The sequence below is a fragment of the Aythya marila genome (genome assembly GCF_965140915.1).
Source record: "Aythya marila genome assembly, chromosome: Z".
Lineage (NCBI taxonomy): Eukaryota > Metazoa > Chordata > Aves > Anseriformes > Anatidae > Aythya > Aythya marila.
In genome coordinates this window covers 12070106-12085919 of record NC_139080.1, presented here as the reverse complement: position 1 = coordinate 12085919, position 15814 = coordinate 12070106, and the positions used below count along the sequence as shown (strand labels likewise).

At 37.1% G+C, this 15814-nt stretch overlaps 1 protein-coding gene across 4 annotated transcripts in view; it reads right to left on the bottom strand.

Annotated features, from left to right (window-relative positions):
• Window positions 1–349: 349 nt before the first annotated feature.
• The window catches only part of RAI14 (retinoic acid induced 14), an 85979-nt gene continuing 70514 nt past the window's right edge, over window positions 350–15814 (bottom strand). For 3 of the 4 annotated variants that reach the window (XM_082782979.1, XM_082782980.1, XM_082782982.1), the window contains 12 exons: window positions 15192–15262; window positions 13664–13770; window positions 11057–11235; window positions 10361–10389; window positions 9219–9305; window positions 8496–8573; window positions 7714–7774; window positions 7259–7377; window positions 5223–6749; window positions 4274–4423; window positions 2641–2706; window positions 350–2388 (listed from right to left, as the gene is read on the bottom strand). In XM_082782979.1, coding sequence (XP_082639105.1) covers window positions 2311–2388; window positions 2641–2706; window positions 4274–4423; window positions 5223–6749; window positions 7259–7377; window positions 7714–7774; window positions 8496–8573; window positions 9219–9305; window positions 10361–10389; window positions 11057–11235; window positions 13664–13770; window positions 15192–15262 — 2552 coding nt within the window. In that variant the 3' untranslated portion in view covers window positions 350–2310. The remainder of the gene's footprint in view (window positions 2389–2640; window positions 2707–4273; window positions 4424–5222; window positions 6750–7258; window positions 7378–7713; window positions 7775–8495; window positions 8574–9218; window positions 9306–10360; window positions 10390–11056; window positions 11236–13663; window positions 13771–15191; window positions 15263–15814) is intronic. The other variant, XM_082782981.1, reaches the window with a different exon arrangement.

Here is a 15814-nt window from a genome sequence, read left to right as displayed (position 1 = left end):
AAGTGATAAAGAACCAGAGTTTTGAGAAACTGTGGGACTTAGGCCACCTCCAATACTGGTCTAAGGTCATTTTAAACTTAGTTGGAATGCATCCAGTGGTGATAGAAGACCCATATTACTTCTAGCAGGACACCCATGGTAGAAATATCTCAACCTATCAATCCAACACAAGGCATAATCTGCCAAAGTGGTTGCGCTGGGTTTGGTGTAGATTCAGTACAAGCCATACATCTGACAGGTATCTGAACATGGAGTACAGAACACATTTGTACTACATTAAAGCAGTGAGTGTGGTGAGATTACCCTTGAGATAAAAAGTAACTGAAGGCACAAGGAGAACCAAGATGAAAAATTGGAAATAGTTTATTTTGCTGCATAAGGAAACTTCTGGTAAATTACATATAAAGAAACTTGCTATGCTGTAGTGTATAATTTTCAATATTCCACAAAGATAATTGTAATAAATATACAAACCAAAACAAAGTAGAAGACTAAATCCATAGGCAACTTACAAAATGGTTCATCAAGTTTTATACTTCGCAGCATTGGCATGCTTAAAATCTTGTTGTTCATTCTGAAGTGCTGCAGCAAAATTCTTTTCACATTTCTTTGGAGCATTTTCAAAATCATCTAACTATAAAATACTGTCCAAAATTAGCAGGCATTAGTTAAACCACCCAAGAAAAGTAACACCAAGGTCTAACTGATGCAAAAGAATGTTTTATTTGTTTGTTTTTAAAATCCATTTTTGCTTTGCCAGGGTTAGGAATTATCTGATATAAGTGCACTATGAGTCCAGTCAGCCTCAGGCACTGCTGACTCTTGTCATATTATGACTCTATATAAACTTCAGATTATATAGCTCTGGAGATTTCTCTATTAGAGACATATCTACTACCAGAAATAAGACAAATATAGTGAAGCTGCAAGCTAGTTCAAATGGTTGTACCCTCGAGTGCAGTGTGTGCTTAGAAGAATTCTTCCATAGCTTCATAATAAGCCATACATCATTCATCAGGCATTTTTATTTGACTTCGAAATTTAAAAGTGCTGACAAAGGCTTTCTTAATGCCTCTGGCCTCTAGAAACAACATGTAGAAATTTTTGACGCATTTTGCTCTTCTCTACCTTCATTTCTACATTTGTTGAAACAGCAGGCTAAATTGTATTTTACACTTCACTGCTCTGGACCACACCAATGGACAGGTCTATTATTCCATACAGATCTTTTTCAAACTGAGAACACTTCTCTATGCTTCACTATTACTGAATATTTGGGGGTATAGAAAGGAACTCTCTAAAACACGGTTACCTAAAAATATTTGTTAATAAGCTTAATGCAAACATTACGTAGAAAAACGGTTTAGTTACAAAAAAAAATTCATTAGAGGGCCAATAAAAATATACTGAAGAGAAGATCTTTACAAAAGTGAGGTTAGGAAATATGAGGCATTGACATTCCCTGTAAACATCCTGTGTTCACTAGAATCCCTTGTCTAAAGTATATGTTCTGGTTTTGTTCCTGAGCTTCATGGCCAACACTTGCATAGATAGCTAAACCTATCATGAGTTGTTTCTACAAGCCTTTCTGTACTGCTTTGTACAGAACTTCAATAGACTAATTACTTTACCTTTTGAAATAGTTTCATTCCACTAGCAGGCAGTTCAAGGAAACTATGAAGCATGGTATGATTTTTGTGTACTCAGTGCATTGGATGGGTTGGGACAGCTACAGTATGGTGTGCTAATCTAAAACAAAACTAAGTTAAGAAGTATAGCTGTTTGATGTTCTGGCTTACCATAAATACCTACTTCTGCTCACTGCTGCAAGGCTTGCTTCTGCTCTGCCAAAGAGTGCGTATGGCAAAATGTCTTGAATCTGAGTGCTACAACATCAAGCAATTATGCCTATCCCCAATAACAATATGCAGCTTATACACAGGTAAAGGAGACATGGAGAATTTCTCCTTTACCCAGGTGGCATGAGTGCTTGCCTCCATATTAATCTCCCTCTGGGAGGAAGCTAGAAAGCAGTTTCAGGGTAAACACGACATGTAGTGGCCTAAGTAAAAAGTCTGAAGAACATACTTGCATTTTGGCTATGAAAAGCAGGCATGTGTTTAGTTACTGCACATGTCTATGCACATGGAAAGTGGTAGAGACAAACAAATTAATCCACCTCACAAACAGCACAACAACAACAAAAAAGCAGCAAATTGCCTGTTTAAAATCTTACTTTAAGGCAAATCTAGATAAACACCCACAACAGGATTAATGAAAATAGGGAGTTTTGTTTGTTTGTTTGTTTGTTTACTTTTTCTGTGATTGGCTTTTGCACATCGATAAAATTTGTTTAAGCACCTTCTGGACATCTTCATCCATTTGACCCTAGACAAGGGGAGAAAGAAGAAAAGGTGACTGAATTCAAACATTTCCCAACTCATTGAAAAGGTTTACAAACTGTTTTTAAGATATAAGAATTACACCAATTTTCCAAAAGAAAACAGTGTTAAATTTGTGCTTAAACAGTCAATTCTTTCAGGTACTATGTGTTCAATACAACCTGCAATGTTCTGAATAGATCTGCAGCAAAAACATATTCCATTAAAACACCGTGTAATGAGTAATATCTAACCATACCTGCACAGCGTAGAGAAGATGCATCCGGTAAACCGACACGATTTCCTGATGTTGTTTCTTTGTTTCCTAGAAAATAGTTAAGCAGAAAGTCACAGAGTATTCAGAACTGTGGAATTCAGAACTCCTCACCTAGACGTATGGAGCTCTGTGAAAGTGATAATCTAATGTATGGGTGGAAAACTAGCTCAAACACAGGACTGTGCTGCTAGCTATCTAAAACATAATTTGCTGGGAAACATAGTCCACAGAAATGCTGTAATTCTAGCCAACTTTGTAATAAACAAACAAACAAACAAACAAATAAATAAATAAATGGTGAGATGATATTAGTTGCAAGAAGTCCTGAGCTGCAAAGATGTGGAACAAGCACATACTCTGCTTCTCAGTTTATCAGAAACCAGAAGTAACCAAGGAAAGCCAACAATATTCTGACAAATCAACCCTTGACTCTTCTGGTGAAGGAGATGCTTACAAAGGTCTTAATCTATGAAATTCTCAGTTAATTACTATACATTCAAACAAGGAAAGTCAAACACCTTTTTTGTGATCAGACTGCCACATCCCAGAAGCCATCTTTCCAAACAAACATGAAGCTGCCAGGAAAGCCAGTGTAAGAGAAGGAAAGAATGTTTCCTGTTTTAAGTCGTATGCATCTCCTAATTTGTTGTGTATCTTTGCACTAATTTGCTGATCCTTGAGCTATGAGAGATGAAGGCTCCTTATTAATTTGGTGGACTGGGATAGGAAATACAAGCCTACACACTGACAGGACACGGTGTTTAACTATCTACCTATTTATTTCTCCTCACTGCAAGGGAATTTTTCTGGCTCATGTGCATATTAACTCCTGCATCTGTCTGCTGGGGATGACAGGACAGCACATAACAGTTAAGGCATTTAGTCCATCGGGCTGAGAATTTTCCTTTCAAATGTTATTCCAGAGCTCTCTACAAATGAGTCTCTGGTGGGAAGTACCTTCTCTTCACCCTCTCTAAAGTGAGTGAAAATGCTTCTTTGGACAGGCAAACATTTGGAAATAGCAATTATGGCTCAACCTGACTTAGAAGACTGAGCCTCTCATATACAAGCAAGTACAATTTTAAAAAGTCTTTAAGCTGTTCAGAATTTCAGAAAATGAACTGCGATTCCTGTAAACAGATGGACTTGCTTGATTTGAAACTTCACGCTTTCAGTGACTATTTTCTTCCAAAAAGTCATGTTTCTTTTGGCTTAAAATAACAAAAAGATTTAATCTTTTAATACACATTCCTGAGAAAACACAACTTTAGTCCACTGCACACTGGCCAGATTTTTCACAAATCAGGGTCTCAGCAGCAGGTCTGGTCACTACATTCCACTACAAGTGCAGAAACTTTGATCCATTATCGATCTGAAGAAATATATACAGAAAAATAGTTTTCTTTAGTTAGACTATTTCTGGAAAAAAGACATCTGAAGTGACTTGAGGATTCCTACATGTTTCAGAGCATTACAAAATTTCTGTATGAAAACTCTCGTACTTATTGACTGTACCTCATTTTAAATAAGGCAGAGTTAAGAATGCCACGCACGCTTTTGGAGAACTGGCAATAATGGTGGGTTTATGAACTATTATTTATTATTATCTACTTACGGTCAGTTGGTTTTGCAACTGCTTCACTTGTTGTTGTAACGCCTCCAGCTGTTGGCTTTGTCTTTTGGGGGCACTGGTTGAGTAGGAAAGCTGAGAAAGGCTGTTCAATGCTTCTTTTAATTTGCTGACCTCCTTGGACATTTCATTGATCTATGAAGGTGAAAAATAGGTTTTCATGAAAAGCTGCAAGGCATACTATATTCCCACGGGTCTCATCCTATACAAATAAGTATTTGTGACTTATATTTAAAAAGTGGCAGAAAACTAGATGAAAACTCAACGGACAGAGATGTCATGTAAACAATGCTTCTCTACCACAATCCTAGCAGTCCTTCAGAATGCATTCCTGGCTCTGAAAAGGTAATATTTACAAAGATGGTATTTACCACCTTTGCAAATGCTGTGTCTTAACAGAAGACCGAAACATACCAAACAGGCCAGCTATTCATACTAAGCAAAATGCATAGCTTTTTATCAAGAAATTGTGACATGGTTGCACAGGAAAAACAGCTGTCACACTGAGGTTGAGATGATACAGTAAACTCAGAATAGTGAATGTCTGCTGCTTCCTGATCCTGATGTTTCTTTGTCTCCTCACGAACCTCTTCCTGCTCTAAATTCAACTTTGAATTTGCTCAATTCAGGTTAGGTTCACTGAATTCTCTGAACCTTACCTGAACAGAACTTAGGAGGTGAACAGAAAGATGCTTATCTCCACCAGAGAGGAAGGTAACTGAAGTCAAAAATGCTGAATAAAAACTCCTTTGACATTAAGATCTGTGAGACAGTACTTTGGCATCTGAATTTTCAGATGGTCACATGAACTCCAATGTTACTCCGCTCTGTGACACCTTACACCAACTGGGGCTTAAGGTCACTCATGCACCTTCCAATATGTTTTGTAGTCTGAATTCGTGTACTACTCCCTCCACAGCAGTGAATTACTAACCTTTTTATCTTTGTCCTCTTCTAGTTTTGATGTGCTTTCAGAGTATCTTTTCATTTCAAGTAAATCTTCTTGAGCTTGATGGTACTTTTGGTGAAGACCAGTCACCTCCTGTTCCTTTGCTTCAAGCAGAGTATGCATGCCTTCTTTCTCTTCTTTCAAATGCAAAATTTCATTTCTCAGTTGCATAACATCCAAGGACACATTTTCCTTCTCTTTGATTACATCCTTCAATTTGGATGACAAAGCACTAACTTCACCCTCTAATGAAGACTGGAGTTTTTCATACGTAGCCTTGGGTACCATTGCTTCATTAATTGCAGCTTTTTCTTCCAGTAATTCCTTCTGCAGGTTTCTTACTTCACTTTCCTTGTTGGTAAGCAGTCCTTTGAGCTCATTTATTTCCTCCTCCATTTCCTTTACAGTACTTCGGAGCACATTCATCACCTGATGGTGTTCAGTAATTGGCAAAGAGTTTTGTTTCTGACTGTCTAACAGTTGCTTTAGTTCTTCTGCTTCATCTAATACTTTTGTGTACTGTGATTTCATCTCTGATAATTCACTCTCTGCTTTGTATTTCAAAGAATTTGTTACCTGCATCAGTTTCTCATGTTCATCTCTAGGAATGTAGTCCACAGCGATATCATCCAGAGTTTTTCTCTTCCTATAATCTTCAAGCTCTACTTGTGCCTCCTTGTACAATTGTGACAATTCACTAAGTTGCCTGTTGAGCTCATCTATCATTCTGTGCATTGCATCTTTCACTTCTCCAGACTCAGCACTAGACTGTAACTGTGTCTGATTTGTCAGCTTGTCCTGTAGCCTCTTAATTTCCTCTTGCCCTTCTTTGTACCTCTCAATCAACAGTGCCTTCTCCTGATTAATATTATCAATAACTGAACAATATGAATTCCTTATTTCTTCACATTCTTCCACAGACAATTTGCCTGCCACATTCTGCTCTCTTTCTTCAAACTTTTTCTGGAGCTCTCTCACTTTCTCTTTTTGTCTTTCACTTTCCTCCAATGCTTTCTTCAATTCTTGCTTAAGCACTTCAACTTCTTCACAGGTCACCTTCAACCTACTGAGCTCGGAACTGGTTTCTTCACTTTCAGAAGAAATGAGACCCAGTTTCACCTGCCTCTGTACATTCAAAACATCTTTCACAGTTTCCTCATACCTGTTTTGAGTTTCTTGGAACTTCACGTTAAGATCAGAGCCATTTTCTGAAATGTCTGTGTTATTTAAGCGATCTGCTTCTGGAACTCTGGACTGGAACTGAGCTTCTAAGTGCTTTCTTTTGGCTTCAGAATTTTCTAATTTCCTCTGCACATCCATTAAGTCTTCCTGGAGGTACTTTATTTTTACTTCACTAGGGCTTGCCAAGTTTTCTTGAATTTGGGTGGCTTTTAATGTAGGCTTCAGCTCCTGAGCTAAGCACTCATTTTGTCTATCTACTGCTTGATCAAACTCTGTTTGGGTTGAATGATAAGAATCAATCGCAGAATCCACTTCTTTAGGTGTTCTTTCCTGTGCAAAAAGAAACCCAAACAAATGCATGATAAAAGCAAATACATTTATTTAAAACAAAATACAGACGAAAAAGGAAACAATCCTTGCCACATCCTACAAAGATGGGCAATTAAAGCACCATGGAAGAAACCTTTGGGTTTCAACTCAGAACCCAGCTGGTCCCATTTAATCATCTACAGTGACAGAAGGCAGCAAGTGCCAAGCTCCTCTGATAGTCTGTGTTGATCTCCGTATGCTAATAATCAAAGCTAAGCAAATTAAAATCAGATCTGCTAACACAACTGTTAACAGCATATTTTAGAATACAACTATCATAGTAAGCAAAGATATTCAGTAATTCATGGGAAAAGGATCAAAACACTAATTTTAATCCTCTGGATGCAGAGTGTTTCAATGATGAGCACCACAAGCTCTTTATATTTACAGAACATCTCTTTAAATCGGTTAGCAGCTCTTTGTTCCACTAAGAGGTTAACAGAGCACTAGAACAGCACAAAATACACCACCTGTAATTTGTCCTGTAGCTCCTTATTGTGTAATGTCAAAGAAGCAATTTTTGCTTGCATCAGCATAAGTAGATCTTGCTGTTCAGTTTCAGAACTCACGTCCAATAAACTATCAGCACCTTTGGAGGAAAAAAGATTCAAAAGCTTTCAGAACTTGAACCGATCCCACAGCTAGCTAGTTATTTTGCTTTCCAAATTAAACACTTTGTTTTCATGACTATTAAGTGCAGTGAACACGTGAACAATTCCTAGAGCTGTTTCCCCAAAAACGTGTTATGTCACCCAATAGAAGCAGGTGGCAGCTGGTAGTGACATTACATAACATTATTCCCAACATTTACTGTGACTCACATTCTAAGTAGAATGACACAGAGCACATCTGAACAGACAGACTTTTCACAACACCTAAAAAACCTAACCAAGTGAGAAAATAAGGATTAAGCTTTATTGTATACCTGTTGTGCTGTCACTCAGTCTGTCTTTATTATCTCGAAGCAAGGAGCTGAATTCTTCTTGCTGAGACATGAGAAAAAAATTTAAAAAACACTTTCACAGAAAGCAGATGTAAAGTTGGACAATTCACAGAAGATAAATATAAATAGCATAGACCTTGTTGGGTGAAACCTGGCAAAACTTTTTTTTTTTTTTTTTTTTTTAATTTCAATTGTAGCATGTGGCCAGGACAGAAATTAAATTGCCTAGGTCTCATTAAATGAGAATGTAATTGGGGCTACTATCCCACAGATAGTTTGGAAAAGCTGCAGCCCCTGTGATAAATTGCTGCAATATATTGTGGTGTACTTAAAAAGAAATCTTCAATACCCTAAGATAAACTTCAAAACCATAAGACAAATATGAGACAGAACACGCTCAAGTATTTGCCTGATGTCTTTTGGTGACAGGGTCGCTACTTTTTGCAACACAATCCCATATATTTCACTGCTATTAGCTAATGAGTTCTCACACCATTAATAAACTTTCACAACCATATTCCTATATACTGACTAGTTTATGACTAATTCTATTTAGATGTTCGTTAAACATTAAAGCAATCCACATTTGCTTTGTAAATTACATTGAAATAGATTTAGATTCCTTTTTATTCTTAAAATGCTGCTAATTAATTCACAGGACATTCTGCAGTCAGCAAAATAAATTGCTATGGTATTACACATTCTTCCCCCATACTTAGTAAGAAAACTTTGAGAAAGAAAGAAAACTTTGACATCTCACATACCTGGTCAGCAAAGAAAGCCTGTCCTTTTCCTGTCATGGGAGTTGAAGTTGATGAGCGTGGAGAGGACAAATCACTAAGCTGTAAAAGATTATATAGAAATAAGTATATGTATACATACGTATGCGTCCATACAACTAATCCTCCAACATGTGCCATATATAGACACAAACACATGCGAGCACTTTTCCTTGCACTAACATAAGTAACAACTCAGTTAATTTCAAAGAGCAAATTTAATTATTCAGTACTCTTTTGAGCCAGTATCACACTTGCAATGCGTTTGTTGTACGGATAGCTTTTCTGTTTAACATAAAACCTGTTAAACTGTATTTTGGTATACTATACAAATCAATTTAAGTGTTTTACTATCATATGTATATGTGCATATAATAACGTGTACATACATATGTGGATTTAAAATACATGTAATTTACTTAAGGAAGTCTGCAAAACAAGCAAACCTTCAATTTTAGATAGAAAAAGCACCTGTACAGTAAAGTTTGTACTACTGCATCTTAAACCATGCTGTATTTCAAGCAATTTTCTTAGTTAAACTCATCAATGTGTATTTTCATGGTGTCATCTTCATGTCAGGAAAAGCACTCATAATATGACAGGCATATAAAGTAGGAGAGACAGCTCAAATTCAGCCCACATCATTCACATAATGGTCAAAATGCTCTTCATCCCCTAAAAGTATCTCAAGATTGGTCTTTTCTTTACCTGAATAGGACTGATAGGAGGAGGTGGGGCTTTGCGTTTTTTTGGAGTTCCACTTCTTTCTGAACTTAATTTAGAGCCTTGATCATGCTGAAAGTTTCACCAGCCAGAGAAGGTAGGTTTGTTAGTTTGGTTAGTAAAGTCCGAGCAAGTTGTTTCACAAATATATATATACATATATATTTTCCCACATTAATATCAACTTTAGCAGCTCATGCAGCTCCTTTTTTTCTATGTAAAGACTACATCACTAATAACACAAAGATATTAAACATGCCTAACAATAAGAATATGTTCCTTTGTAATCCATGCTTCAGTGAAAACAAACAAGATTTAGTGAAAAAGCAGAAGCTGACAACAAGTTTAGCACTAGTGATTTTGAATATTTTCAGAAATTCATTCATAGTCCAGTCATGCCATTCTTAATAGCTACCATCTTTCCTCTCCATCAACTTCCATTCATTCATATTCCAGCCATGCCACTCTTAACAGCTACCACGTTTCCCCTCCATCAGCTTCTGCCTGAACTCCCTGAAAAACCCAACTTCTCCACTCAGAGAAAGAATGAACTAATACATAGCACCCTCGTCTAATTTCCAGCCACCAGCAAGTAAGTCTGCAAGATATTTGCACTCCAAGATAGCATGATACTAAATACAGAATGTAAGAAACTTATTTAATTGCCTAAATCTGGTAAGAGTCTCAACAGATGGGGGTCACCAGTAAGGTGCAACCACGGAAAACCTTCAGATAGATGTTTTGGAAACAGAAAACTTTTATGGGTGATTTTTTATACAGTTTTAAGAGACCGGAGTCCAGCAAAGCTCCTGCAATACATGAAAATGGCGGAGTATCCTCCTGGCACACATGTGCGCATGCACATGCAACCTCCCTTCCTTTTCTCACTGAGGAATCTGGCAGCTATGTCAGAGAGAAGGTAAACCCCAAACTGATGTTCCTGAAAGACATTCTTTAAATAAGCAACAAAAACTTTTCACATTACAGAGCAGTTATTAGATGTGCGTCTTACAATGACTACTAGCTACTAGTCACATCTACTGCTACTAGTCATGGCAGTTACTATTTTTTCCATGAGCTACAAGCCTTTAAAGCCCAAGTATTTTTAAAATCAAAAGGATAAATACCTGCTTTGATTTAGTTGGTGATTTTGTATCTGTGAAGCAAGAAAAAAGCAGAATTAAGAACAACGATCAAGGAATATGTTATTTGCCTAACCCTTCTCTCAGCTCTACTTCCTGCATCATAAATGCTGTTTGTTTTTTGAACTCCTGTTTGAAATCTGAGCAATATACTTAAAATTAAAAATTCCATTTAAATACATCTTCTCCGCTGCTTTTTTTTGTTTGTTTCACAGTGATAAAAAATTCGAAGGATTGTGACAACTCTGCTTCTACTGTAGCCTCTCACCATTCGTTCACATTAACTTACTAGTTCAAAAATCTGTTTTAGCTTGACCATAAAGTCCCGTCTGCATTAGTTCCTTCTGAATCCTTCTACTGAGGAGCTAAACATAGTCTTTCACATAATAAAGAGAAGATCTAGTTCAAATTCTATGCAAGAGTTCATTATGCTGTTATATCCGCTTACCTTGTCTTTCTCGAGACCACCTGTTTGCCCTGCTGAATATTTTGTCTCCCATTGCATATTACCATATACAGCAAGTACCACATTTTCCTGTTTTGAAAAGCTTCAGACAGACCATCTTGAAGGTAGCTTTTGAAAATTTTCAGGTTACTTTACAAAGTAAATTTGTTCATTAATAAACATAAACATAGCCAAAATGAAAAGGGACAAACAGTATAACAGCATCTCTTACGTACCCACATCCTGAGATAACTTTGATGATAGGAGATTCTGGATCCCTGCATTCTCAGAGATTTTGGAGTAATGCATGGCATTCTGCCCAAAGACGTCTACTAAACTGACATCTGCACCTTTCTTAAGGAACGCTTCCACCATGTTAAGGTTACCAGCTTCACAAGCCATCATCAAAGCAGTTCTGGACAAAAGAAACAAGATAAAATTATCAAGAATAGCCTTTGAAGCGGCAGCTCATTTTGTAAGAAAGAAAGAGTGACAGGTATTGTGTAACGAAGAACAAAATTTTATCAACATATGTATCAACACATATGTGCAACTGTCTTTTCTATGCACAGACACCTGCCTGCCCTTCCTCCTCTTCCCCATACACCCCAGCTGGACCTTCTGCAAAGGCCTGTTATACTTTGCACATATCTCCAAACATTTCTAAAAATGGGTTCGTGAAGCTAAAAGGAGAGAGAGAAGTGGATGAAGGATAAAGTCAGACTATCAGATCTCACTGTCACACTTCAATTACAACACGAAAGCCTTTATTTCATGTTGTTTTTAAGCAGGTATCACCCACAAAGCTAAATATATTTCTCAAAACTCTTCAGTGAGACTGAAGGGTGGTTTGACCTCAAATACTGAGCCATTCTCAAATAAAAAAGATAAAGAAGTGTCTTATATCACAATCAATTCCCTCTCCAACACACGGCAGCTTGACAGTGCCTCCTACAGTAAGGGTAACATACAGAAGGAGCATTTTCCTAACAGGTTGTGTCTGTTTTTCCTCAGTGACTTTTAGGGATCAGAAACCACACATAGGATAATTACAAAAACACAGAAAACCCCACCTCTCGAGCATGCTCTAATATTGCTTTCCTGACACAACAGAATTCTCCCTTTTAAATACGAAATCATTCCTAATAGGCTGACCAAGTTCACACGCAACTACGTTTCTCAGTGCAGGTATGAAACTGAGAAGTTACTACAGAAATTTCTCCCAATATTCAACCTAAGCCTTCCTTGGTGTAATTTGAGGCCATTTCCCCTCGTCTTATCACTTGGTGCTTGGGAGAAAAGTCAAGTCCCCACCTCCGTATAGCCTCCCTTAAGGTAACTGTAGAGTGTGATAAGGTCTCTCCTGAGATTCCTTTTCTCTAGGCTGAACAACCCCAGTTGTTTAGGTATTTGCTAGATAGTAAGGCAACCATTTCACTGATGAATTAAACACACTCCCTGTAACAGGTGAGCCCTCAGGAAGTGATGGCTGTTGCAGTACTGTGCTAAAAAGTCAAATGTTGAGTGGTAACTTGGATAGCAGTTTCACAGGGATGGTTTTAGACTGCCAAAATGACTAGCTTAGTCTGGACAACAGACGGAATTGGACAAGCCATTTTCAAAGGCTCTCTCTCTTTCTCCTCCTGTTAAGGCTTCTGCTTTTTCATTAAATATGCAATCGATTCTGTGAACAAGAGATGCCAGAGCAGTTATTCTCCTTACCATAAGGAAAGTTAGAATTAAAATGGTACATTCCATGTTACATAGTTTTTCTTGCTTTTACACACTGTACTTTCTTTAAAAAAAAAAAAAAAATAATAAGGAATACCAAACTTGCAAGTACTGTCTTATTTATAACAGAAATACCTCCATCCAATTAAATTACAACCTGTTAGCACTACCTCTTGATTAAAAGTAAGCTAGTGAGAGAAAGGCAGAGGTCCCAGAATGGTAGCACCTTGAGTTCAAAGCACTGTGGAGGCCATTCAAACAAACGAACCAACTGAGAACTAACAAAGGGGTTTTCTTTAGGCAACTTAAAACAAAAAGCAGACTAATAGAACTTTGAACTCTCATAAATCAAGCTAGGGCCCAGTCTCATCCTTCCAGGTGTTCCCAAAGAACAATATGGGCATTGTATCACATAATAATCAAGATAATTATTAAGTGCCAAGTCTTCTCAGCATCTGGCCTTACCTTTGCCATTTCATCATTTATAAAACAGTCCATAATTTTCAAAAACTCTTGAACTTAATCAGTATCATCAAAATGAGTACATTGAGTACATTTTTTTCCACAAGGATGCTCTGGTTTAAACACATTTTTCTGACACACTAGACGTCTATTAATGCAACAAGTCGCTAAACGGCACTTTCTAAGACGACAGAATCTCCATGATACAACAGTTTTATTGTATTTTCTCTTGGTGCTGTGGCTGTGTTACGTTAGAAAAGAGAGCTCCCCATGGATGTCACTCCCAAGTAACAGTTTTCAGATTAAAATTGGAGAAACTAACTCACGCCAAGAACAGAGCAGCACTGAAAACTGGGACACATACAAAGTGACATGTGGGCAAATGTTATCATTCAAACTTTTGTAGGAATGATTTTAAAATGGGATTTCCTGCTCTGGTAACCCAACAAAAATCTTACAGGCATGATCTAGTTTTAGAGTTATTTAGTTTCTTTCCCTTTAGGCAGAATTCTGTAAGCTTTCTTGACAATTGGGATATTCTCTCTGGTATTGAAAGCATTATTTCACATAACAATGGTTTTGGGAAGAGAGCATCATTTGACAGTCAGCCCTGAGAAAGAATTAACATGGTGATGGTTAACCTGCTGTACCTTCCATTTTTATCCCTGGTGTTGACGTCTGCTCCGTGATCCAGAAGGTATTTGCAGACTTCTGTATGACCATTTTGTACTGCAAGCAGCAGAGGTATGTTCCCATCCTAGGAATGCATTTAAAGAAACTATAAACAATAATTCAACAACTTACAAATACCACCCTGAGATTTAAAGGTCAGCTATGCACCTTCCTTCTACACAGCACAAACAAGGCACTATCTGTACATTTTTCTCATGTACCATAAATGTAGCTGGGTTTATTTAATTTCTCCCTTTAGTACTGGGAATGGAATCACTCAACAAAGCATTAGGAACAGGAATGCTTTTTGCTGTCTGTACTCCCTTTTCTGTTTGCTTAATGCTATAACACGGTGATTTTGCAACTATACAATGCCTATAAATAAGTCCACAACAAAAAGGTTAATTTTAAGTACAAGGCAAATTTTAAGTACAAGGCAAAAATACAACATTTCTTACAATAACAGAGTGACTTCAATTGGAAGACAACTTCAGAGATTTTTTTTTCTCCTTTGCCCTCATTCCAAAGAAAGGCAAACTTCACAGTACATTGCTCAGAGACTTGTCCAGTCAGGTTTTAAGCATGTCCACGGACAGAGACACCATGGTGTCTTTTGGTCCCATTTCCAATGTTTCACCACCTACATGGTAATAATTCTTTTTTTCCTTAACGCATAATTGGAATTTCCCAATCAGTTCTACTGCCCAAACTGTGACCATTGCTTGACATCATTTTGTTGTGCACCTGAGGTGGGTTTAGCTATGTCTTCCTCATGATCACCCATGATGCAGTTGAGGGCATCTTAAGATTCTCCCATAGCCTTCCTAATTCTTAGGATTAAACAAAAAAAGACAAATGTTTCTGCCTTTAAAATGCATCTGCTGAAATTTTAGATCTAATTTTCATGAGCATTTTGTTGTTTGTTTTTTTTTAAACTCATCAAAAAGACCAGATAGGAAGATAAGATGGAAGAAAGAAAAAAAAAAGTTAAATGCCCTACTCTCCCCTCTTTTTTTGGTCTAATTTCTGTCACATCCACTATCTTTATCATCAGGGTTTTCTATCAGGCAACTGCATCATTCTCACAGATAGATCTGGTTGTTCGTAGTCACTTCATAATAGAGAATGTACTGTCCCTTAGCCTTTACATTATACCAAATTGTGTTGTGTTTTTTTTTTTTTTTTTTTTGCAGCACTTGCCACATAACATGTGTTTCCCGCAGTCTACTGGAGTGAGTGGGAAGACTTTTAATAGTGTTTTGAATATATCAGAATGGATTCTAGACACTTGTATCAAACCCTCAATTTAACAAACAGCAAATCCTACCACTAGTGTATGATAGTGGTTTCCCACATCTACTATGGCAAGCTGCAAAAGGAATATTCTCTGCCAGAGAAATCCAAAATGAAATACAACAGTAGTATTGCTTTGAACTATGATACCTGAGATTGACTGAAGCAGGAGGTAAAAGCTTTGAAGTGAACAATGGGAGAAGAGGTACGTACCAAATCTTTGACGTTAATTGGACATTTGTGTTCACAGAGAAGTTGAACTGCCTGAAGACAACCACACGCAGCTAAAAGAAATAAAAAAACTAGCATGAAAGTCCATGAAACACTTTTTTTGAAACCTGTGTTCCCCACTTCCCATTTGCAATATTGCATCATTACAATGGTGTTCAAGAAAAACAATTAAATCATATCTGTTTTTAAGGAAGATTGAAACAGACAGAGAATGAACAGCAAGCTGTAAGCAGAAATAAAACTATTATTTATAGTCCAAATTAACATGTTATCTTTAAGCGCTTGAGTCAGAATCAACCTTATTTTAATATTTAAGTATTTAAATGGCTCTCCACATGTAAGAGTGAATTTGCTAACTATAATTAACTGAAATTTGCTATTCACAGTATTAAAAAATACCCCAAATTTATAAGCCATGAGAACGAACACGTATCCCTCGGCTACTCGAATCTTCAATTAGTCAATAATATGTTAATTTTAGAAAAGTAAACTTCCATTGTCAGATTAAAAATGCAGGCATTTCAATAAATCTGATATTTCAAGTTGGAAATAAAATCAAAAGATTAGTCAAAGAAAGCTAGAAAAAAATGGAATGACAGAGCAGA